At 40.2% G+C, this 27,394-nt stretch overlaps 1 protein-coding gene across 5 annotated transcripts in view; it reads right to left on the bottom strand.

Annotated features, from left to right (window-relative positions):
• Window positions 1-27,394, bottom strand: part of lyst (lysosomal trafficking regulator) — a 273,203-nt gene that overhangs the window by 235,208 nt on the left and 10,601 nt on the right. For 3 of the 5 annotated variants that reach the window (XM_060925484.1, XM_060925485.1, XM_060925483.1), the window contains exon 3: window positions 22,508-22,599. In XM_060925484.1, coding sequence (XP_060781467.1) covers window positions 22,508-22,599 — 92 coding nt within the window. Of the gene's footprint in view, window positions 1-5,730; window positions 5,791-22,507; window positions 22,600-24,576; window positions 24,596-27,394 lie in introns of those variants that run through there. The other 2 variants (XM_060925486.1, XM_060925487.1) reach the window with 2 other exon arrangements.

Raw genomic sequence — 27,394 nt, 5'->3', positions numbered from 1 at the left:
CTCAGACAATCAAGAACTGTCATTCAACTATAGCTGATAGAACCACATGGGCTCTTGATTATTTTGGCAAACCTTTCTCAAGCACTACAATATGGAGTTACAACCAAAAATGCAAATTAAAACTTTACTGTGCAAAAAGGAAGCCTTATGTTAACGGTGTGTAGATGTGCCATTGATTTCTCTGGGCTTAGAGGCATCTGGGATGAATATCAATTCAGAAAAGTACATTGAGATGTTAGAGAAACATATGCTACCTTCAAGACAACATCTTTTCCAGGGATATTTCAAGGCAAAACCACATTCTGCACACATTACAAAAGGCACTGCTGTGGATGAAGAAAGTGCCTGTCCCCAGGGGCGCAGATAGGATTTTAGAACTGGGGGGGGACCAAGCTGTCAGCATTTCAACTGTACCTCAATTAGGCTAGTACTTAATTACTTTAACTTAGGCCTAGTATTTAATTACTTTAACCTTAACTGGTGCTCGATTAGTTATTTTGTGTTATTTGGGCCAGTGGTTTGCAATAAAAACAATAAAAATTAGATACTTATTTGAAACTATGGTGCAACAATGATTGTCAAAGGCTTACCTGATCAACACTACCCATACATGATAGATATTTCATTTGTCTAGTGTGCCAATCAATTACCACCCAAAACCTCATGCCTTCTGCAAAATATGTTTTAAACATTTCACCATACTAATTCTTTGAGAAAACAGAAAAAGCCCTATGAACAAAAAAAAAATAAAATTGAAATTTGTTTCCCACTTAGTGTGCCTTGCAAACACTTTAACAGCACTTTTACATAAAATATAGTAGCCTAAAAAAGTAGTCTACATGACAGTTTTAAATTAATTCCCTCCAGTGCAAACTTTACAACAAATTTACTGTCCAGAAGCAGATTAGCTTATGTAAAGGACCCAAAAACCTCTCTTCTCCTTTCATTTCCCTGAACATACTGCTGGGCAATTTCTTGTCTGTTCAAATTGTCCAGCCTCTCCTGGTGAGTATGACACACCGCAACTCCATTCAGTCTTTTTTGGCTCATGGTTGACCGCAACCATGTTTTCAATCTCCGTAACCCACTAAAACTGCGTTCTGCCTCAGTTCTGCACCCTAACTTTACTGCCTGCCTGTTGCGTGTGGGAGCAGCAGCCAGGCAGCAGCCCTGAATGTCTCTTCGCATTCTTTTCCTCACTTTCCAGCAACGTTGACTAACGAATCGGCGCATCACTTGCTGGAATTATGTCAGGAAGAGCTAAATTAATCTGCGTGAAACCTGCCTTAACACACTGACATTGACAACTAATTTTAACATTAGGATAATATGGATACACATACACTAAAGCCTCGGTCACAACCGGCCATACGTGCTCCTACGGCCGGTCTACGTGCAAAAACCGCAAGAAACGCATGGAGGGCGCGCGTGTGACGTGCTGATTTTCGAGCCGTAGACTGGCCGCAGACCGGCCGCAGAGGTTCTTTGTCATGTCAAACAAACTCTACGGGCGCTTACGTTTTTTTCAGGTTGCAAGACAAACTTGCGGCCAACGTGCGTCTTTCTCCATGAACAAAAAAAAACGCAGCGATTTGGGAAACGGCAAAAATCGCACGGCCAAAAAAATCGTACGTCCGGTTGTGACCTAGGCTTAAAGAAGATCATTTTACATTACCATAGCCTGTTAGCTGCTCCCCATTGCAAACGAACATGGCTCTGACACATGGGAACCGTATACAGTCAACAGACAACATGTAAGGGATTGGATAGCCTACTTACATGATTTGGTTTTTGAAAAAATAATGTAATAGCTTTTTGTTTTTTCGTTGGCTTCATAGTTCACACGCAGTTGTTAGGCTACTACTGAGAATAGGCATAATCATTAAAGTCAGTCAGTCAGTCAGTCAGATAGATTAGTGGTCACTATGGTTACTGCCATCACTGTCACAGGCGCCAATGAGGCAGCTCCTTCAGGACCCCTGAACCAGAGACGGTTGATGCCTAATTAATTTGACATACCATGTCAGAGAGTGAGAGCTCGACTCTGGTCTGCATATAAGGGGATCCCCTTGCAAAAAAACACGAAACGTAACGAACATTTGCACCTCTTGCTCCGCTTTTACCCTCTCTGCCCTGAACAACAACACAAGACGTGGTTTAAGGTTTTTTTGCCCTGTAAAAGTGGGGGGGACGGATTGACGTCCCCATGACTTTGGGGGGGCACCCCCCCCAAGGGTCCCAACTGCGCCCCTGCCTGTCCCTTCTGTCCCCAATAGAGAATGTGGGGCAAATTTTGAAAAGAAAAATATGACAATTACAACCCTGTAACTTTGTACAACTTGAGACCTGTTTGCAGGAAGAATGGGACAAACTAACCCCTGAAATACTTCATTTCTTGGTGTTTTCAGTTCCTAAACATATTTTAAGTGTTGGGGAAGGAATGGCAACATTATAAAGTGATAAATGCTTTAACATCCCAACTTTTTTTTTTTAAATGTGTCGTAAGGATCAAACTGTGTTTATTTTGGGAAAAAAAAAATCATAAGCTAAAACACCAAGTGTGTTGTTATATTGTTTTGAGTGCAATACAGGCCAAATGTTATTGACAAACCATTGTTTACAGTTTTAATTTCAACATACCTCAAATCAGAAAAAAAGGTGGGGTAGTAAGTGTTCTCTGATATGCAGGGACTGAGTTAGAGGGTTTTATTAATACAAACACTCATTCCAAGCTCTTCATAGATGTGCTACATAATATATGAAGTTACAAATTGAAAAAATGAAGTTCGGACCTGCCTGATCCATCCTGATGCCCTACATCTGGCTGGAGTCTCATTATATCGTTCTATAATGAGACTATAATGAATTTCCTTGTTACACAGCTTTAGTTTGCTCAGGTACTGAGACACACCATTCAGTGCTTTATAGGTCAATAGTAGTATTTTATAATTAATGCACAATTTGACTGGGAGCCAATGCAACACAGATAAGGACAATGTGGTCATTTCTTCTATAACTATATAGGACATAGTTATAGAAGCTATTTGTTATCACCCAGATGAGGATGAGTTCCCTTTTGAGTCTGGCTCCTCTCAAGGTTTCTTCCTCATGTCGTCTTAGAGAGATTTTGCTTGCCATCATCGCCGCAGGCTTGCTCATCATGGATAAATAAATTTAAGGGATAAAATTAGCTCATATGTTTAAAGTTTTTAGTTTTCTGTAAAGCTGCTTTGCAACAATGCTCTTAAAAGCACCACACAAATAAACTGACTTTCAAGATGCTTTACTTAATTATTCAAAATGGCTGCCATGATGTGCGAATCCATTTGTTCAGCTCATGTGTAGGAGCTAGATAACTGTATTACATGGAATGAGTCATTTTCTCTCATATCAGAAATGTCTAATTTTCTGTTAAGTTCAAATCAATATTTATACATTTCATTTCCATGGTTTCCACTTAATTTGCATATTTGAACAAGAAATAATTGTATGTAAAAAACTGTGCATGTTATTAGATTTGGCATACAAAATAAATAAATAAATAAATAAATAAATAAATAACCCACAGGTGAGACTTTTCATTGGTACAGATTAATTTTCAAGCAATTTACAAAGAATTCAGTGTCAAACTCAGTATAACAGGGTCAAAAGAAGACGTGTGGAGACTTGTGTATTGTTTTATATATTACACGTTAATCCACAGAAACAATAGAAGCCCAGAAATTTATTTCCTTATTTCTGGAAGAATTTTGAAAATTCCAAAACGCAGTTAAACCAGTGAACTTCCCTTGTTATAGAAAAGGTTCTGCCAACTGATGTAGCCTTCACTATATGAGGTACCAACAGATAGCCTGCACCTTTTGATCAAAGTAGGCGTGGCAGGTCATAAAGGACCAGAAGTTCGCTCAGGTACTGAGACACAAGACCATTCAGTGCTTTATAGGTCAATAGTAGTATTTTATAATTAATGCGCAATTTGACTGGAAGCCAATGCAACACAGATAAAGACGATGTGGTCATTTCTTCTAGTTCTAGTAAGGACTCCTGCTTCTGCATTTTGAACTAACTAGAGCTTGTTTATGCACTTATCGGAACATTCAGACAGAAAGGCATTACAATAACCCAATCCAGAGGTAACAAAGGCATGAATGAGTTTTTCTGCATCAGTGACATATTTCTTTTCTTCACAATATTTCTGAGAAGCTACCCTCATAACATTATCAACATGAGGTTCAAATGAAATACTGGAGTCAATGATCACCCCGAGGTCTTTTACTGCTGTACGTATGTGAAGAAACAGAAAGGCCATCCAGAGTTACGATGTAATCAGAATACCTAGTTCTAGCTGCATGTGGTCCTAGTACAAATACTTCCCTCATGTAAGGAGTTAAAGTAGAAAGAAGTTACCAAGCACCCAGTGTCTAATGTCCTTTCCACATTCCTCAATTTTATTAAGCTGGTGTCTCATTTGCCTTTGCAGAAACATACAACTGTGTGTCATCAGCATAACATTGGAAGCTAATATCATGCTTATGAATCATATTACCCAGAGGTAACATACATATATAAATTTAAAAAACAGTGGGCCTAAAACAGAACCTTGTGGAACACCAAACTTTACCTTAGTATGCATAGAAAAATAATCATTTATATCAACAAACTGATAGCAAATCAGTTAAATAAGACCTGAGCCAGGAGATAGCTGTTCCCTTGACTCCCACAACATTTTCTAGTCTATCAAGGAGAATGGTTTGATCAGTAGTGTCAAAGGCTGCATCAAGGTCAAGCAATACAAGCACGGAGATACAGCCCTGATCAGATGCCAACAGTAGGTCGTTTACTACTTTAACCAGTGCGGTCTCTGTGCTATGATGCAGTCTAAATCCTGATTGATCCATTTCATGGATGTTATTCCTATGTAACTATGAGCATAACTGCTGTGCCACATCATTTTTTAGGATCTTGGAGATAAAGGGGAGGTTTGATATTGGTCTATAATTGGACAGCTGACTGGGGTCGAGGGTTGAGTTTTAATGAAAAATTATAAATCATTAAACCATAATTATCATAACTATACCTGCTTTTTGATAAACTTTCTTAAAACACTTTCCTTTCACTGAACTAGTCATTACATAGTAATAAAAAGGTTACAGTCAGGACAAGTGAAAAACTTTGCTGCTTGTCCGACTGGACAAGCAGATTAAAAAGTTAATGTCAGACTCTGACATGTTGTCTTCTTTCATTCTGATGTCTTTCAGTGGAGGTGATACCATACATTTCTTCAACTTTTCTCTCTCTCACTCGATTTGAACATGAAAGCCTAAAATTACATATAAATTTAATTAAAAAAAATGTATTGCTCAAGCTGTGTTTTTATGGATTTCAGAACTTCAAAACTGTACATGGAAACTTTTTCCTCTCTCTTATTCCAGAAAACGGGGAAAAAAACAGAATTGGCAATTTCCTGAAACGGAAAATCATCATCCCTACTAACTCCACCTATGGCATCCAGACTTTCTCCTACAGAAACTACACTGCTCTCGTTCTCACTAACCCTCTCTAGAGTCTGGATGCACACCTCTCAAGTTGCAATTTTCTCTGTCAGAGTTTGCTAATATACACTTAATCACAAATAAAGCTCTTATTAATGATGGTGGAAGAACGACTAAATATCCTGCACTCAACACACTGAACAAGCTGACTGTGTGCCATGATAAATGGTTTACATACCTTAATTGAAGATTTGTTGATATTAAGGCAGATCCGATGTGGATGGCCTCTGATTTCTGTCTGCACGGGAAGGAAAAAAATTTGCGGTCTTTGGCGTTCTCCAAAAAAATGAAAACGTGGAAGTGAAAATACAATAAAAATAAAAAATGACAATGGAAAATTATTTATGGAGAAGATTGTAGATTAAACACTGACACCGAAAGAAAAATGACTTGCAGCAAACAATTCAAAAACAGGAATTGCTTCACAGGAAACTCAGACTCATGTTATAATATAATCAAGCTCGAGGTTGTGCTGCTGTACTGAATATCAGCACAGCTATGATTAGCTATTGCCGCTTTTCCACTACCAATGCAGCTGAGTCGAGCTGAGTGGGGCTGTTGGAGTTGCATTTCGACTACAACCGCGCTGAACTGTGCTGGCTGGAAGTGGGTGGACACATTGGGTGGAGTTAGTGAAAGTGGGTGGACGTCACGTGATGTAGTTAGGTGGCGCAAACAGTGACATCAGTGAGCTTTTAAGCGATAGTCTCACGACCCGGATAGTAAACAATAAACATGGAGGACATGGAGTCGTTAGTGTTGCTGGTCTTGGTGCTGTGGCTTGTTGTCACCGACAACGCCAACAGATACTGGCAAGAGCGTATAGATGAGGCGAGGTGCATAAGGCTTCAGAAATTCTCGTAATTCTTCTTCCGGGTTTACGGTGTTTACAGATCCCAGCGTGCTCGCGGGGCGTGTGAGGACACTCCTCCTCACCAATCAGTGCACAGGGGAGTCTCTCCTCACGCCCCTAGCCCCACTCGGCTCAGTTTGGCTCACTTCAGCCCCACTCCAAAACCGTGCGAGTTTTGGGTGCTGAGTAGGGCTGAAGCGAGCTGAGTCGTGCTGCTCTGAGGTAGTCGAAACGCGAGCCGTGTCAGGCTGAAGTGAGCTGAAAAAGGGTAGTGGAAAAGGGCCATATGGCAACCGAATCACAACTGTGCTGATATTCAGTACAACAGCATTTCCTTTCATGTGATACTGCTTAACTGAATACTTGTACAAAAAAGCATTTTTGTTTATTTTTTTCCTTCAAAGATCTTTAAAAGTATATTGGTTTGCAATAAAATTTTAGAACAATCTGTTTAGGTGTCATTTGTAGTCCAGAATGGGAGTTGAATATTTTTGCAAGGCATGGTACATAGATACATACAGTGCATATATACATATTGTATGTAGCTAGCTACCCACACACACCCGCAAATTATTTTCTGCTTAGATTATTGGAGGCAAGTATTTAACTCATGACACGTCTCTATCGTGCATGACTCATCACAGTTGTGTGTGACAGTTGCAATACACTATTTTTTTCATACTACACAGTCCTATAATTATCAACAATTTTTTTTTACTTTCAAAAGCACAATTGTTTGTTGAACATATACATATAAGGGAACTATAAAATTAATAGAAGACAGAATAAACTGTGCTTCTATTTAATTCCTGTACTCTACAGACAACTGATATTCTTAACCTTAATCTGGAATTGTGTGTGTAATGGCTGAACTGCCGAGGGACTAGCTGTTATGCAATACAGTACATTTAAAGAGGACACAGGACCTAGCCTGCTCCAGTCATCTGACACCGACACCAAGAGGCTCACTTTAGCCTGTTATTCCATCCTCCTGATCAGGCTTGATACATTATTTCCAACCTTTTCACTGTGACTCACTCCACATTCTCTTTTGATACAGTTTTGAAAAATGTCATTGGATTTGGATTATGACAAAGGAAGATATTAGTCCTGATTAACTCCTCTTAAATCATATGAAAAGCAGTAGATACAAGAGGAGAGGACACAGCAAACAATATTTAAAAAAAATGCTGGTGTATCCTTAAGGACTGCCCTGATTTCCTAAATTGACACACACAACGTGTTTGATGCAAGAGTAGATGCCGGTTTTAAATACAGATGTGAAATGTACCATATGTATAAATGTGATCATAATTACGAAACGATAATCTCCATATAACCTCCAACATCTACACTTAAAGCCAGCATTTAAAGACACACTCTAAATATGATATTCAAATCCCAAAAACAAAAAGACATTTTCCTGACTCACCTCCCTTCTACCAGTATGTTGGAAGTGAAGATCTGAAGTGCATAATCAATCATTGTTCAAATGTTTAAACGCCCACCCATATCCATCATAACCACAGCAAATAGTCGCTACTCATACTTCCATGCTTTAGTAATGAATTTTCTGTGCTGCATTTCAAATTCCATTAATTGGGAAATGTAAATGGATGCTATCCAAATCTGTGTGGTAACTGCATCACATGAAAGCATGTGATGTCACATGGTACCTCCGTCTTCCTCAAGGGCACCTTACTGGTAGCTCAGAGCAATGTTTTTATCACAGCACTGAAATGCATAAAATCTACAAATAGCCTATGTCTTCACTGTCTGTTGTCTTCCACCTCTTATTTTGTTGTTTTGTACAAAAATAGAATAAAATAACAGCAAACAATACTGGCTGCCAGGAAAAAAAAAAATCTATTTGCTGAATAAAATGCCCCCCTTTTAAGTTTCAAGATATAGTGTAGGCTATATTATCTTACTACATTGATAGTGCATTGGTGATTACTTCAGAGAGAAGTTATTACTAATACACAGTATACATGTAATGGTCAAATATGCCATGTTAAAATACTTAGTCAATAATATACTACAGTGCTGTTAAATTCTCAAATCAGATGATTTGTCACAAGGTTTTAAATACAGTGACCGTGAGCTGAGCCTTGAAAATGCATACAACACAGTTTATGGACACCTCATCACCACACCCTTATGTGGCCCTAACTAAAGCTGTTGCCAAAAGGCTGAAAGCACACAATTGCATATAATGTCTTAGTATGCTGCAGCATTACAATTTCTCTTCACTGAAATTAAGGGGCCAAGCATAAACCTGTTCCAGCACGATAATGCCCCTGTGGAGAAACCTAGGTCCATAAACACATGGTTTGCCAAGGTATGAGTGGAAGAACTCAAGCGGCCTACACAAAACCCTGACCTCAATGCCACTGAACACTTTTGGGATGAATTGGTACACAGAGAGGGCACCAGGCCTTCTCACCTAACACTAATGCTCTTGTAGCTCGATGGGCAAAGCCCCACAGACATACTCCCAAATGTAGTGGAAAGTGTTCCCAGAAGAGTGGAGGTTATTAGAACGGCTAAGAGGGACTAAATCTAGAATGGGATGTTCAACAAGCATATGGTATATGACTATTATCATCAGGTGGTCTACAAATTTTTGGTCATATAATGTGCATTTCATGAGCTCATCTATGATACATCAATTAAAAACCATACTCTAAACTGAATTATTACACATGAATATTGGGGCACCGCCAGAACATCTTTCACTGCAAAATTCTCTCTTTTTTTAAAAATCCCTCCAATTAAAAAGAAAACAAGCAAACCAGAAAGGATTGATATGATACATTACATGGCCAAAAGTATGTGGTATATAGACATCTGATCATCACGCCCATATATACAGTCCTCCCCTAAACTGTTGCCACAAAATTGAAAGCACACAACTGACTATAAGGTCTTTGTATGCTATAGCTTTAAGATTTCTCATCACTAGAATTTGGGCCTAACCTAAACCTGTTCCAGGTCAAAGCCTACATTTGCAAAGTGAGCCCAATAAAGACAGAGTTTGCCATGGTTGGTGTGCAAGAACTTGAGTGGCCAAACTTCACTAATGCTCTTGTAGCCGAAATGGAAACTCCCACAGCCAGATTTCCACATCTAGTGATAAGGCTTTCAAAAGAAGTAGAGGCTGTTATCACAGCAAAGGGTGGACCAACTTTGCAAAGGGATGTTCCATATTGAACCAGGGTGAACCATATTCACCAAAATGCATGTATGGGTATGATGGGCAAGTGTCCACATACTTTTGGCCATAACACCTAGTATGGGAAATGGATCTGTTAATACAAGAAGCATAAGAAATACAAGGTCCATACCAGCAACCTGTGCTTCACTTTTTTTTTTTTAATTATTATTTAATTAAATCGGGGCAGCACGGTGGTGTAGTGGTTAACGCTGTCGCCTCACAGCAAGGAGGTCTGGGTTTGAGCCCCATGGCCGGCGAGGGCCTTTCTGTGCGGAGTTTGCATGTTCTCCCCGTGTCCACGTGGGTTTCCTCTGGGTGCTCCGGTTTCCCCCACAGTCCAAAGACATGCAGGTTAGGTTAACTGGTGACTCTAAATTGAGCGTAGGTGTGAATGTGAGTGTGATTGGTTGTCTGTGTCTATGTGTCAGCCCTGTGATGACCTGGCGACTTGTCCAGGGTGTACCCCGCCTTTCGCCCGTAGTCAGCTGGGATAGGCTCCAGCTTGCCTGCGACCCTGTAGAACAGGATAAAGCGGCTAGAGATAATGAGATGAGATTTAATTAAATCAGTCTCAAAAAGTAATTTTATTAAATGGTTCTTATTAGGTAATCCATCGAATAGAAGATCTCATTTTAAGTTTAGAATTTTAATTAGAAATTAAAAATGACAAACTTTCAATTCAGTCAAAATTATTAAAACCTCAATTTTAGCTGAGAGCTGGGATAACTGAAGGCTTGGTATCTGAAGGCTTACTTCTGAACAGTTTAGGTTCTTGCAATAATAAAGTAATAACCACAAGAAGACAACAAAATGTTTATTTAAATAAAAAAAGATTTACTAATATACACAGAGAAAGAAGAAACAATAGATTAATAGATCAAGTTTCACCACCTGGAGAATTCATGCTCCACACTCAAGTAGAGGGGAGGCACGGTTTTGCACCAGAAAATTGGGGTGTCCACCCCATAATAATTTTATTATAATAATAACAACCATTTTTAATCAATTCAATCCTAGGTTCATACAATTGAACTTTACAGTCATAAGTTATATATAGATAAAAAAAAAACCCAAAAAACAACAACTATTAACTAACAGCAGGGCAAGAATATGCAAAATCCAACCAAACTACTGAAACTCCAAGAGACCATCAACATAACACTGCTACTTTGTAATCTTCATGTGTACCGTCAGCATGTAGTTTACGGGTTGTTTTACAATCAGGGTACGCAAGCTAAAAATCACATTTAACACTTATCTTCAATATCAAAAGGCTTGACTAAATAAACTTGGTTGTTTATTGTAGCCCTGTGATCGCTCTATTTACCATGCAAAAAAAAATTTGGTGATAACATTATTTTTGGTGAATGTATGGCACGGGCGATTGCTCTAAGACCACGAGGGAGGCTCAGCCTCCTCTAAAAATGACAAACATCGTGTAGGATGAATTGCGCTAGGCTTATGTTATAGCCAACCTTATAACATTGCTATTTCAGATCCAGAATCATAGAAATATATGTGCTTAACCCACTACAGTGCGAAATCATTCCGTTATAACTTTCCCCATTTCGCCTAACGTGTCCGTGAGTTTTTCCCCCTCGTGACAGCGCGATGCAGCCCAGCCTCAGTGGATTGGGAGCTATGTGCTTGTCAATCTCAAAATGCAAGATGATTATTGGACAAATACTGCGAAAACGCCCGCCCACGGAGTCTCATGGACTCCCAGCCTCAGTGGACTTCAACGGCATTTGGGAGCTCTGCGCTTTTCAATCTCAAAATGCAAGACAGTTATTGGACAAATACTGCGAAAATGCCCGCCCACGGACTCCGAGCCTCACATGGGAGGGACATGGCAGTTTCCGCGAGGAGAATGGTGATTGGTGAAAGCGGCCGGATATTTTCTTTGATTGACAGCTCGTTTCAACTATAGACAGGCAGCGGTACAGTGTTGCCAGATTGGGCGGTTTTAAGTGCATTTTGGCGGGTTTTGAACATATTTTGGGCTGGATAACGTCAGCAGTATCTGGCAACATCAGTTCAGTCCCATGCGGATTCGCAAGTGCTGTGGTGTATTGTAAGAGCTCAGCTTACATTTCGATTTCATTCATTACATACGGTTTCTACCAGCTTTTTTAGTTTGTATATATTTTAATTGTAAATAAAGTGTAAATATAGTGTTGTCAAGTTTGCTATCTTAGTTCCAGAAATTTCGTTTATTTGAGTGACTGAACTTGAGGGGGCTAGTCAGCTAGCAAGAAAGCTGCGCATGGATGCCGAGCATTGCTGATTTAATTTTGGCAAAGCCATTTGCCAGTCTTCCTTTCGAGGAAAAAATTAAAATTAAAGAGCAGGGTAGACCAACGCCTCAAATTGACTTGGTGAAAAAGGTAGGGAATAATACTCGTTCCTTTCAGCTCTCCTGGTACGAGAAAGTGAATTGGCTAACAGCAAGTGACCCACATCAACAACAGTAAATAGGCTACTTTAGTAATATGTCATGGATGGACCAAAAATATAGAATCTATTTAAAATGTTTATGCTGAGTATATTATATTGGAATATATGTTTTTCTGGATATGAATTAAACACCACTACAATTTGGAAAACATTTTTAAACAAAAACACAGCCGAGGTCAATTTTTAAACAACATGCCACAATTTTAAAATATAAAATGCTAAAATATACCCCCCCAACACCACCATTATGTATATTGGACAGTAGGCTAATGGGCCAAAAGAACCTGTTATTTCACAGTTTGTGACCCTGCCAACAATCAGCCAGATCAGAGGCAAGAGTATGGGCAAAATTGATGTGTTTTTTCTTTTAAAATCTGGAAATATTGTAACCGACCAGCCTCCCGTTTGAAAGACTACCAGCCGCCACTGATGTATGGCAATATATGTCATATTTAGCAAAATTACTCGTGTCATTTAGAAAAAGTGCTTTTTTGACCACAGGTAGCTCCAAAAGGGATGCACTTACATCATTCTTTATACCATAAAACAAATATTTGGTCCCATGTCATTGGAAACATAGTTAAGTTTTAATGTTGAATGCCAGTAAGTTTTCAGACTATTTTGATCAAATTAGTAAGTAATTGTGTCAAAAAAATGTCCTCTCCGAGACAGCTAATTTTTCAATATAAAATAACATATCTAAAATGATTATTTTCATCCTAAAATGTGGTCAAGATATTGGGACATAAATATTAGAGACAACTAACACAAAGCTTACAGCCTTATATTTAAAAGCACTATGGAAGTAGTGGATTCTGAATCGTCAAAAAAAAAAAAAAATGTCCTCTCCGAGAAATCACTTCATTTGTTTCTCCCAGCCCTGCTTAAAGCTACACTTAATCTTGTTATAATACAAACTATTACACATGCCTCTCTGTTCTTTAACTTGTCCTTCACTTAAAAACTGGTTTGAATCAATTTGAATTTTGGACCCCTGTGACACAAACTTTGTACCCTGATTGTAAAATAACCCTTACATTATCACTTGCCTAGCTCAGTTTTTAGCAAGAAGAAAAAAAAAGCCCAGCCACAGCAACTTGGACATACAGCTTGCATGTAAAATGTGTAAGTGGTGGCCAGAGCTGTTAATCATTATTCATGTTACGAGCAGAGCTGTCAGCCCAGGAAGCTATTATGCTACAGATGCTCGCTGCTGCGTTTATATTCACCATGTGCCTCCGTCAGAGGTTTAGCATGGTATGTTATAAAGCTTTGCTGTCGGTCATCCAGATGTGTCATTCATGCACGTGTGTGCCCAGAGGCTAATGGTGCACATCTGACGAACTTGTAGAAGTTTGCACCCTCAGCTGTGTGGCGAAGGGTGTGGTATATTCAGAGCACAGTCTGTAAACATTACTCTGCAAAATTGTGTATTTGTTTACAACCATGCTATGCTTATTTTTGTTTTCTTTAGTTTTCAGGGTGCTCAGTGTCCGGTAATTGATGCTATACTCGTCTTCAAGAAGAAGACAACACCTATGCACCCATCAGAGACTCTCTGCTGTTGTTCTTAATGCCAAGGGCTGTGAGGGCTTGATCCTACCCCCCTTTCAGAGCCATATTAAATTGGTACGTATAAACAATTTGGTGTTATTAAATATCAAATTGAGTTATGATGCATGAAAATTTCTTATAATTGTATGCATGATTGCAGGATTGCCTGAAAATATGAATATTAATCCATTTTGAGGTGTTTTTCTTCTTTGTTCATACACCACTGCCTGATGTTTTATCATATAAATGCAACATCAAAAGTTCATAATGGTCTGCTTTATAAGTTCCACAATGAATGCATGAGCATGAAGTGAGAGAATATTCAAATTCAGTTACTCTGAGAAAATAACATCATTCAATAAATTTTAAGGTCACATATACTCAGCAAAAATAAAAACTTGACACTCATTTTTCAAATAGTGTTTAGAAACTTTTCTTGAAAGAGTTCTTGTTGTGATTATGGTTAAATGCATTGTCAAGGGCATTACGTCACACATTCATTCTCCTGGTCGGGCCTACGTAGCACGTGCGAGAGCACTGCACGCTAAAATCACGTTTCCACGTGACACAAGTGACGTGACCTATTGATACACGTGCAATTGATCTCATGGTAGCAGAGTAGAGTGTCATCTCAGAAAAACAAGGTTTTATGGTTAATTATTCGTTAATTTGCAATGCCACGACTGTCAAACATTCAGCGTGAACGTGCCATTGGCATGCTGAATACGGGAACATCCGTCACTGACGTTGCGAGGGTTATGGGATGCAGTCGACAGACCATCCGTAATCTCCAGACACGTCTCCATCAAACTGGCACCACAGGAACCACTGGAACCCTCCACAGAACTTGCAGGAGCTTGGTGCCATGTTGGTACAAATATGGCGGCGCATTCCCCAAGCTGTGTTCAGACGCATCATCCAATCCATGAGGAGACGTTGTATCGCAGTTGTGAACGCCCATGGAGGACACACCCGATATTGACATGATTTCATTAAGTTGTGACTCACAGTTTTTGATCATGGACATTGTCGTCGCATTTCCGGTGGAACCGATTCCATGACAAACATGATCTGTATGCTATAGCATCTTTAATGACAAGATAATTGAATACAATCGTTATTTCAAACCTATTTTCCAAAATGTTCAAATTATTGACTTTGAAACGAGTGTAAAGTTTTTATTTTTGTTGAGTTTATTAAAATGTCAGTTTTGGGTCTCATTTTAAAATGAAATGGAATAGATTCATTTTAATATTCATTAAAATAACGTCTTTGTCACATCCGTGCCGCAAACTATCATTCGTGTCCTGCACAGTCGCACTCTCAACGAGCAGCGTGCCTCATGGATAAATTACATGCACATGTCTGGATTGGAGCGCAATCAGCGCGTGCTTATAAGGATGCTAAACACAAAACAGACTTTGTGAAGTACCACTCAGTACACTCATGTCTGACCTTACCAAGTCTGTTTGTGTTGTGTTATTACTCTGGTTTTTGACTAACTTTTGCATTTTGCCTTTTGCCTCTACTAGCCTTTCTGTACATCGAATGACCCTTGCTAGTCTTCCGATTTTGATTATGCCCAACGTTTTGGACTTGCATGCCTGTTTATTGTTTTTATAATAAAACACTCTTCCAGCGATTACTTCCGTCTACCGCCACTTACATGACAGTTTTCTTGAATCAATGTACAAACCTTTCCAGCAATTCTTCAAGTTGGATGTCTGCACTGATGTGAGCACCTTTTTCAGTTACAGTATAATTGCAGGCATACACGAATGCTGATGTGTGATTGGACTGGAGTTTTGCATGGAGGGATGATGAATATGATATAATTCTGATATCTTTTTGATTGGTTTTTATACTGGCTATGACTGAAAAAATTTTAATGGAGGTGACGTGGACGTTAAATATTGCATGCGTTTTCGTTACATTTGTCACCATTTTGCCAAGTTAGTTTTCCACGAGAATCACGCTGAAGTCCCACATGTTATCACTAGTCATGTGGTACATCATGTGGCTGCGCCTGTAACCGCACTTGTTTCTGAGCAGCGGTAACCGTTTTCCATCATTTGCAATGCATGAAACTTTTTTTTTTTAAATTTTAAATGACTGCTTGTATTTTTTCAACACGTCAGAAATTTCAGGGTCAGGCATATTTAAGCAGGGTCAGGCAGGCAACCAGAATTTTTTTTTTTTTTGGAAAGGCCTTACCATATGGTGCTTTTCCACTACCAACGCGGCTGAGTTGGGCTGAGCCGTGCGGTGCTGAGTTGGGCTGAGTCGAGCTGAGTGGGGCTGTTGGGGTTGCATTTCGACTACAACCGCGCTGAACCGTGCTGGCTGGAAGTGGGTGGACACATTGGGTGGAGTTAGCGAAAGTGGGTGGACGTCACGTGATGTCGTTAGGCGGCGCAAACAGTGACATCAGTGACCTTTTAAGCGGTAGTCTCACGACCTGGATAGTAAACAATAAACATGGAGGACATGGAGTCGTTAGTGTTGCTGGTCTTGGTGCTGTGGCTTGTTGTCACCGACAACGCCAACAGATACTGGCAAGAGCGTATAGATGAGGCGAGGCGAGGCGCATAAGGCTTCGTAATTCTTCTTCTTCCGGGTTTACAGTGTTTACAGATCCCAGCGTGCTCGCGGGGCGTGTGTGGGCATGTGAGGACACTCCTCCTCACCAATCAGTGCACAGGGGAGTGTCTCCTCACGCCCCTAGCCCCACTCGGCTCGGCTCATTTCAGCCCCACTCCAAAACTGTGCGAGTTTTGGGTGCTGAGTAAGGCTGAAGTGAGCTCAGTCGTGCTGCTCTGAGGTAGTCGAAATGCGAGCCGTGTTGGGCTGAAGTGAGCTGAAAAAGGGTAGTGGAAAAGGCCCAATAGTCTCTTAAGTATGGAGCTTTGCTCACACTATAAAAAAAAATCATCATGGGGGAAGGGGGGGAAAAAAAAAAAAAAGAGCAGAACCAGTTTTGTAATGATGCTAGTCACATGTGTACAGTATTTGTACATACCAAAGTAATCATGTTATGAATACAGACCAAACTTTGAATATCTTTCCTAATTTCTTCACCCATTTTCAAAGTCCTGCTTCTTGGTTGAATTCATGAAATCCCTATCGCTTCACAACCTACCGCATATTACAATAAACAGCAGAGCCATACTAGTTGTTTCCCTGTGTGCTAAAGGATTCTAACCTGGTCTTGAATTCACAGCAAATAAAACAATGACATCTGATTCAAGTAAAGTCCCTTTAGTTTGTCCAAATGTTGCTTGGCACTGCGATCGATTTTCTCCCAGTAGGATCTCTTTTCTTTCTCCCTCCAAAAATCCAACATGTGACACAAAACGGTAACTGCAAATGGTGCCTAGATTCCAATTGCTTCTGCAAATTGCAGCAACTCTTCTTGTATTTTTAAGCTTTCTGAATCTATTTGTACAGTCAGTCAGTCAATCGCAAACAGCTCTTTCCCATTTTAGATGAGGGTTGTTGTTGTTGTTTTTTTGTATATTCTTGGTCAAAAGCCAACTCTGCCCTTCAGTGGGTCAAACCTCAGTGACTTCCACATAATGTGATATCACATGCTTGACTTCCCTTATTTTGGGCTTAGAGAAGACGCTACAGTGACTCACTATCGCCTCTTGAGGTACAAAACAGCATTGCAAGATGTACAGTGCATCCTGTCTCTGGGATAGCTGGTTAGCATGTTAACTTTGGCAGATATCTCTGCAACGCAATACACAGACGCATAGACGTCTTTGACATAACGTCAAAGCGGTTATTTCTTCACAATCTGTTGATAATTTTGGTTATTTTTATATTTTAAACTTAAACTCTTACAACTTGGTACACAGCATTTTTATGAAAAAATGCTAATTATTCGTAGAAGGACAGATCAAAGGAAAGCTGCACGTGTGAAAGACAGAGGAAGACAGGAAAAGGAAGTGTGTGTGTGTGTGTGTGTGTGTGTAATTACAGGTATTCCAGTTCATCCCAAAAGGTATCCAGTGGGGTTGAGGCCAGGAATTTGTGCAGGCGACTCGTGTTCCTCCACTCCAACCATGGCAAACCAGGTCTTTAAAAGACCTAATTTTGTGCACAAGGGCATTGTCATGCAGGAACGGATTTGGGCTCAACTTAGTTCCAGCAAAGGGAAACTGCAATACTCCAGCATACAAAGACATCCTATACAATTGTGTGCTTCAAACTTTGTGGCACTGCTCACACAACGGTTGTGATAGGCAGGTGTTCACAAACTTTTGGCCATATATAGTGGATGTATACATACAGTAATGGGATAAAAGTACACCCTCCATTTCTCCCTTTTTTTTTTTTTAAATCAGGGCCGATAATTTTGTGGTTGTCACCAACTTCTATACATAAACAACCTCAGGTGACAACAGAAAACGCAACAGATTTCAATATTATGATTTTTTTTTCCGCAAAAGTGAACCAAGATTCAGAATCCAGGCCAGAAAAGCAACAACTTTAAGTAAATGTTTTCTGTAGGAGTTTATCAGTCCCTTACATAATTTTTGGGGAAATTTTGGCCCACTCTTCTTTACAAAATTGCTTCAGTTCATTGATGTTTGGGGGCATTTGTTTAGGCACAGCTCTCTTACGATCCCATCACAGCATCTCAATGGGGTTGAGGTTTGGACTTTGACTTGGCCATTCAAAAAAAAAAGTCGATTTTTTTTTTAATTCTTTAGCCATCCAAATGTTGATTTGAATCATTGTCCTGTTGCATGACCCCATTTTAAATCCAGCTTAAGCTGCTGGACAGATGGCCTCACATTTGTCTCAAAAAACAATCTGGTGTAAAGTGCAGTTCATCGCTGTCTCAATGCCTACAATTTTTCCAGATCCTGTGGCTGCAAAACAATCCCAAATCTTCACCCCTCCATCACCATGCTTGACAGTTGGAATCAAGTGTTTGTGGTGATACACTATGCTTGGTTTTCGCCAAACATGGTTGTGTGCATTATGACCAAACATCTTTACCTTGATCATCAACTCAAAAGATTTTGTTCCACAACATTAATGGTTTGCTCAGATGCAATTTTGCAAACCTAAGCTGTGCTGCCATGCTCTTAGTGGCGTGAAGGAACTTTTTCCTAGCCACCCTTCCATGAATGCCATACTTCTTCAGTCTTTTTCAGACTGTGCTGACATGAACGTAAATATTAAATGTCCTCACAGAGGCCTGTAGTTCACATGTTGCAAGTTCTTGGGTTTTTCTTCACATCTATGAGCATTAAACAGTCTGACCTTGGGCTGAATTTGCTGGCCCACTCCTAGACAGACTGGCAACTGTCTTGAAGGCTCTCCATGTATAAACATTCCTTCTTACTGTAGAATGGCGAATTCCAAAGTGTTTGGAGATGGACTTGTAACCCTTCCCAAATTGATAAGCAGCAACAATTGCTGCTCTGAGATCAGGAGTGATGGTCTCTCTTCTTGGCATGATGAGAAGACACGCACATGCTCCAGAACACCAAACTGCCAAAAATTCTGCTTTTATAGAGGCAGTCAAACTACTTGCCGATGAACCAATTTTGCGCCTCTCATAAGTAACAGCTGGCTACTAATTACTCTCTTAATGATTGTAGAAATAGGAAGGGTGTACTTATCCAAGTTTTGAATGTTAGTTTATGTTTTAGGGGGGGAAAAAAAGGCTAGATATTGTAATCTGTTGTGTTTTTGAGGTCACCGGAGGTTACTTGTTTATAGAAGCTGTTGAGGCCCACACAACTGTTATTTAGGCCCTGATAAATAAAACATATAATTAAGGGCATGTACATTCTTCTTCCCATGACTGCATACACTCACTGGCCAATTTAATACCCGTGACACCTTCTCAATTCATGCCAACATCCCAACAGAATCACGTGGCAACAGCACAACGCATAAAATCATGCAGATACAGGTCAAGAGCTTCAGTGAATGCTTACATCAAAAATCAGAATGAGGTAAATGTGATCTCAGCAGCATAGTTGCTGGCAACAGATGGGCTGGTTTGAAAATTGGAAAGTTGAAGACTGGAAAAGGGACAGTTGTGTTAGACAGTTGGTTGACAGGAGGGGAACCTGATGTCTACTGCTTTTGTATCCCATCCACCTCAAAGTCTGGTGTGTTGTGAGGTCCAAGATGCTTTTCTACTGGAAGTCTGAACTAGACAGAACCAGACGTGGAGATAGGCAGAGATGGGCAGAGGTGTGAATTGGTGATGCACTCATCGTAGATCATATTAAAGTTTAAAAAGACCAGGAGAGTGGCAGAACAAATCACTTTGACTCCTGACCACTCCAATGAAAGAGAGGGAAATTTCTGAAAACCTCAAGAAAGCATCGAAATTCAAATTTGCTTCTTCCACCAAGGGCTAAGATTGTTATGCCTACTTACAACAGCTCAAACTTGACCATCACCATCAGGAAACAGGGATCTGATTGGGTGAATGACACAAAAGGATAAATAAATTTGTTAGGGATAAAATTTGTTCATATGTTTGAAGTCTTCATTTTTCTGTAAAGCTGCTTTGCGACAATATCTGTTGTTAAAAGTGCTATACAAATAAACCGGCTTGACAACTGACTCACAGCGAGGACCCAGCTCAGAAGTAGAGCCATGTTTGTAGGACCCAGCTAAAGCCTCGGTCACAACCGGCCGTACGTGCTCCTACGGTCGGTCTACGTGCAAAAAACGCAAGAAACGCACGGAGGGCGTGCGTGTGACGTGCTGATTTTCGAGCCGTAGACTGGCCGCAGAGGTTCTTTGTCATGTCAAACAAACTCTACGGGCGCTTACGTTTTTTTCAGGTTGCAAGACAAACTTACGGCCAACATGCGTCTTTCTCCACGAACAAAAAAAACGCAGCGATTTGGGAAACGCCAAAAATCGCACGGCCAAAAAAATTGTACGTCCGGTTGTGACCTAGGCTTAACAAAGTAGAGCTATGTTTGAAGTGCATGAAAGAAACAAAGAGAGGACTCCTTCCAAATGGAAAAGAAATTCCAAAGGAAAGGTGTTCTGTGGTATAAGGCAGTATGGTCCATCAGGAAATAAAATATTGGCTAAAATGATTCCTCACATCAATGCCAGAGGCTAATGATACTGGTCAGAACTGGGAAGTGTGTGTGTGTGTGTGTGTGGGGGGGGACCCAAAAAAAAAAAAACACTTCCACCCAGCCAAAATTTTTGTGGATAAAATAGGAACTGTTTGAAGATATTAAGACATGTGGTGGCCGTTTTCTCCTAGAGATGGTCCAAGTCTGATTCTGAGTCAGAGGTCGCCATCCAGGTCTCAGGTGTCATGAAACATGGGTCTTTAGTAGACCTGGTGAGCTCCTTCTCAGACGGGAGAAGTTATGACTGGGTCTTTATGAGGAGATGGGTACTACATCGTCTCTGGGTTTGCAAGAACAAATCCAGAGAACAGATCAAAGTGGCAGATCTACACTCAACTACATTTGAACCTGTAGAATGGGTTGCAAATAAACTAATTAAATTCCCAGACCCGAAAGAAGTTCTTTACCATGAAATTTTCCAATCTTCAGGAAATGGGTATTTAAATCCAACCCAGAGAAGATCATGCACCAATCCAAAATCGAGCCAAAAGCTGCCTTATCAAATACTTTTTGTTGATTTTCATAAATGGGCTAGTCCCATGCAATTTGACATCAAAGAATTTAAAAAAAAAAAAAGATTATTATTATAACTGCCTGCATAAATCCTGCTTTCCGAATCGAAATGCAAGATAGGGTGTCTCACCCGTCATGGAATTTGTGCATTTAGATCACAAAATAGGAAGAAAACCAGGAGAACAGAGAAGTGTTGCAGAAAGCGTCACAAAAAGAGAAGGAGAGCTCTTAGAAGCCTTTGTGAAAACAACCAGCGGAAGCTTGTGGAGATCAGGGATTGACTGCAAAGAGCTCCATATCGCCAGTAAATCCTTAGGCCGACCAAGGAAATTGAAGCTTTGTCTGCTCGACTGTTCTGTGAACCTTCTCTCTCATACCGAAACCTTTATGGAGTTGGAGAATCCCCCTGCACCTGCCGCTTCAGCGGACCAGAGAACAGAGCGTCTCCGAGAACAGAGCGTCTCCTGCATGTGTTAACAAACTGAGGGATTGTGGGTAAAGAAATATATGTAGCCTGTCTTGCAGAGGAAGAAATATACTTAGTCTGTCTTGTAAAAGATGTTACAGATAAAATAAGAATGCTCCCATTCCTTTTTATAGACCCTTGCTGATATCATAAGGATGTTCTGTGGTTTATAATTTATTTGGCTCATTAACTATAAAAGACATATGGTAAACCCCAGTAGGTTTTTGGGTTGCCGAGGGGGTTTAGGATGCCTAGAAGTCAGATTCTATAATTCGCATTTTTAAAGGCATGATATGAAAGTCTTTTTGCCTACAGTTCATCTGTCAATCATTTATTTGCTCTCAGATATGATGCTTAGCTCATCACAGATTTACTGTTAATCGAATTGCTCATTGTAGCCATATTATTTTATTGTTTACTATTGTTTCAGATTAATTTTGTACTCAAATATTATACTAATTGCTTTATGCACTTTTAATAAACTGAAACCCTTTGAGAGTGATTCGATAAAAAACAAATCTTAGTTTATTAAATGATCTGAAGACTTCACTGAATAAAGAGACCACACGGACATCTCAAAGAAGCTCTGTGCCAAGGTAAGAACAACATTTCCCGTTCTAGCGCAATTCTTTAAAGGACCGTCTCTCATGCCTCGGCTGAGCGCAATTTACCTTTACACAGAAAGGTTTATTTGGTACTACGAGACTTAAACTTCGATAAATTGCACCAAGGATCATACAGAAAAAGTAAAAAATAACATACCAGAATTTCAGTGTGTTCTTCACCCCAGGCTCCCTGAAGTGTTGCATAGACTGGAACAAAATTAGGAATTTCTCCAAGGATTGTAGACTGACCTGAGTGAGTGAGTGGCAAGGAGGCAGACAGACCAAGAGACAAGAGAGTTGGAGGGAGGGAGGGCGAGGGAGAGAAAGAAAGCAAAATATTTTTAATGCTTTTGTAACTCTCATCAGTTAATGACATAATAAAAGTGTTTACCGTATATATTTGTATTATCATTTTATTTAAATGTTTATGATTGGCATAAATGTCTCTATCAAAAGATAAATATATATGAGACGACAGACCAGAATTTCAGCTTTCGTTTCTTGATATTTATATCGAAATGTGTTGAACAATGTAGAACATGGCACCTTTGGTGTAAGACCACCATATATGTGGGTGAGAAAAAGTACTGAGAAAATGAAATACAAGCCCAAGCAAGGACACTCCCTCCACCATGACCAGTGAACAGGTATATTTTGAATAATGAGCGGAGCCTTTCTTTCTCTACACTTTGGCCTTTCCATCACTCTGATAGTGGTTAATCTTGGTTCCTGAACTTCTGTGGCTCATCTCTATTTCTTTGTGAATTCCAATCTGGCCTTCAGATGCTTACTTTTGATGAGTGGTTTGCATCTTGTGGTATGACCTCCATATTTCTGCTCTCAAAGTCTTACTGAGACAGTGGATTGTGATACTTTCATCCCTGCCTTGTGGAGATTGTGAGGGCACTGACTGTAGTTTTTCTTCACAGCTGTCGCAATGTTTCTTTCATTAACTGCTGACATTCCAAATCGTTACGTTGGCTACTCCCAGTGCTTGTGCAATGGCTCCGATCAGTTTTACCTCTATTCTCAGCTTCAAAATAACTTGAATTTCTCCCATAGACAGCTCTCTGGTCATGATGTTGGTTTATCATTCTAACAAGGAAAGCAGTCTTCACAGGCAAAACCCACAGCTCTCACCAAGAGTAAATAATAAGAGCTATTAATTATTAAACAAACAAAATCAATGTAATGACATCTCGGCAATAAAAAAAATAAAATTAAAATAAAAAAAAAATACCTGCTAGGCACATATTCTAATCTTTTTGATCACTTGAAAAATGGGTGGGTTCAGACAAAGGGTGCCATTTTATAAAGTTGTTCCACGAGTCCTCATGCTACGGCACGTACTGTTCAGGCACAAAGGTTTACATGACTTATTCTTCAATACATTACAACAGAGTATTAAAATTATATTTATTCAGTTTGTTTAATCTTATAGAACTTTCATTCAGATTATCCTCAACAGGTTTATTCCAGTCCAACCGTGGTGTATAAGCTACATGTTCTCTAGAATGGTATCTTTTTTATTTAAATCATTACTAGTTTCAAATTCACAGACATGAATATGAGAACCAAAATGTTTTTACTGGTAGTTTATTTTCAAATAATAAAACGTGTTTTCAAAATGTGCACTACATAACCTTAAGCCTCGGTCACAACCGGCTGTACGGCTTCTACAGCCGGTCTACGTGCAAAAAAACGCAAGAAACGCACGGAGGGCGCGTGTGTGACGTGCTGATTTTCGAGCCGTAGACCGGCCGCAGAGGTTCTTTGTCAAGTCAAACAAACTCTACGGGCGCTTACGTTTTTTTCAGGTTGCAAGACAAACTTACGGCCAACGTGTGTCTTTCTCCATGAACAAAAAAAAATAAAAAAATGCAGCGATTTGGGAAACGCCAAAAATCGCACGGCCAAAAAATCGTACGTCCGATTGTGACCTAGGCTTTACTTTGTGCTACTGAACTTTTTTAGTATCATCACCAGTGCTACTAATTAAGTGCAGAACCCTGCGTTTTCAGTTCTTCCTTTTCCAGTCCAACTGTAATTTCCCTGTTTGTATGTAATGTGAAAATTCTAAGAAAAAAATTTTTTTGGCAAAACCCAAAGCACCAAGCTTGCACTGCATCACTGGTCAGGAAACATGCTCTCCATCCTAAACTTGTACCGTAAAAAGCACCATGACTAACCTCCAGAAAATGCCTCATATACAACGTGTTCACGTACCTCATTCTAAAAGTCTTCCAACCACAAGCTCTTCCTCAAAACACTGCACTCTCTTTCACACTGAACACTCTTGCCCCTCCTCGCACTAAAACTGCTCGTTTCCTCTGGACCACATAGTACAGTCTGCGGGGTTTTCGGTTTACTGTATGGACAGAACAATGGAGTCGGGGAAAACAAGAGGAGGTAGCATGTGTTTGATGGTTAATTACACATGGTGAGGTACAGTGGTGCTTGAAAGTTTGTGAATCCTTTAGAATTTTCTATATTTCTGCATAAATATGACCTAAAACATCATCAGATTTTCACACAGGTCCTAAAAGTAGAAAAAGAGAACCCCGTTAAACAACTGGAGACAAAAATATTATACTTGGTCATTTATTTATTGAGGAAAATGATCCAATATTGCATATCTGAGAGTGGCAAAAGTATGTGAACCTCTAGGATTAGCAGTTAATTTGAAGGTGAAATTAGAGTTGGGTGTTTTCAATTAATGGGATGACCAATCAGGTGTGAGTGGGCACCCTGCTTTATTTAAAGAACAGGGATCTATCAAAATCTGATCTTCACAACACGTTTGTGGAAGTGTATCATGACACGAACAAAGGAGATTTCTGAGGACCTCAGAAAAAGCATTGTTGATGCTCATCAGGCTGGAAAAATTACAAAACCATCAACGAAAGAGTTTGGACTCCACCAATCCAGTCAGACAGATTGTGTACAAATGGAGGAAATTCAAGACCACTGTTACCCTCCCCAGGAGTGGTCGACCAACCAAGATCAATCCAACAGCAAGGTGTGCAATAGTTGGCGAGGTCACAAAGGACCTCAGGGTAACTTCTAAGCAACTGAAGGCCTCGCTCACATTGGCTAATGTTAATGTTCATGAGTCCACCATCAAGAGAACACTGAACAACAATGGTGTGCATGGCAGGGCTGCAAGGAGAAAGCCACTGCTCTCCAAAAAGAACATTGCTGCTCGTCTGCAGTTTGCTAAAGATCACGTGGACAAGCCAGAAGGCTATTGGAAAAATGTTTTGTGGACGGATGAGACCAACATAGAACTTTTTGGTTTAAATGAGAAGCGTCATGTTTGGAGAAAGGAAAAACACTGCATTCCAGCATAAGAACCTTATCCCATCTGTGAAACATGGTGGTGGTAGTATCATGGTTTGGGCCTGTTGCTGCATCTGGGCTAGGACGGCTCAACATCATTGATGGAACAATGAATTCTGAATTATACCAGTGAATTCTAAAGGAAAATGTCAGGACATCTGTCCATGAACTGAATCTCAAGAGAAGGTGGGTCATGCAGCAAGACAACGACCCTAAGCACACAAGTCGTTCTACCAAAGAATGGTTAAAGAAGAATAAAGTTAATGTTTTGGAATGGCCAAGTCAAAGTCCTGACCTTAATCCAATCGAAATGTTGTGGAAGGACCTGAAGCGAGCAGTTCATGTGGGGAAACCCACCAACATCCCAGAGTTGAAGCTGTTCTGTACGGAGGAATGGGTTAAAATTCCTCCAAGCCGGTGTACAGGACTGATCAACAGTTACCAGAAATGTTTAGTTGCAGTTATTGCTACACAAGGGGGTCACACCAGATACTGAAAGCAAAGGTTCACATACTTTTGCCACTCACAGATATGCAATATTGGATCATGTTCCTCAATAAATAAATGACCAAGTATAATATTTTTTGTCTCATTTGTTTAACTGGGTTCTCTTTATCTACTTTTAGGACTTGTGTGAAAATCTGATGTTTTAGGTCATATTTATGCAGAAATATAGAAAATTCTAAAGGGTTCACAAACTTTCAAGCATCACTGTAATGTGAGCATTTCTCCTCACATGCTCAGGCTCACCCAACCTGGAACTTCTGGCCATCAAATGTTGCCCTTTCTATTTTCCGCGAGAATTCACCTCGGTCATAGTCAGTGCCATTTATACTCCGCCTCAGGCAGACAAAGGCACTACCTTGTGAGCTACAGGAGGCTATCACTCAACACACGATAAACCATGGGGACACTGCGTTTATTCTGGCAGGGGCCTTTACCGGTGCCAACCTCAAACACACACTTCCAACACTCCACCAACACATCACCTGCCCCACCAGGGGAAACAGGACATTGGATCACTAACACTCCTTTCAGGAACTGTTACAAGACAAACTCCCTGCCAGCATTTGGAAAATCGGACCATGTTGCCATTTTCCTCATTCCTGTTTACAAACAAAGGCTGAAACAGGAAGCCCTGGTCGTGAGGGAGGTCACTCGCTGGACGGACCTATCAGAAGCCGCCCTGCAGGACGCCTTTGATAACACAGACTGGGACATGTTCCGGCACAGCTCTGATGACACGTTTACGGAAGCAGTTGTGGGCTTTATTGGGAAACTAGTGGATGATACAGTTTGCAAAACTACCATCAGGACGTTTCCCCAACCAGAAGCCGTAGGTGAACAAAACCATCCGCAATGCTCAGAGATCATGCACCGCCACCTATAAGGCAGGGCTTGCTACTGGAAATATGGACCAATACAAAGCTGCGTCTTACAATATGCGCAGAGCGGTGAAGGAGGCAAAGCAGAATTACGTGAGTAAACTCAAGTCACAGCTATAATAAAGTGACACTAGGAGCCTCTGGAAGGGACTCAGAACAATAACGGACTACCCCAAAAAAAAAACCCTCTCCACAACGATGAAGACACATGCAGACGCATCACTGGCAGACAAGCTGAACACATTTTATGCTCGCTTCAAGGCTGCAGCTAACACGATTGCAAATAGCAGCGTGAATAGCAACATGCACACGGAGAGTGC

The sequence above is a fragment of the Neoarius graeffei genome, chromosome 7 (assembly GCF_027579695.1).
Source record: "Neoarius graeffei isolate fNeoGra1 chromosome 7, fNeoGra1.pri, whole genome shotgun sequence".
In the NCBI taxonomy this organism is placed as follows: domain Eukaryota; kingdom Metazoa; phylum Chordata; class Actinopteri; order Siluriformes; family Ariidae; genus Neoarius; species Neoarius graeffei.
The sequence above is the reverse complement of the archived record's forward strand: the minus strand, read 5'-3'. Positions and strand labels throughout refer to the sequence as shown.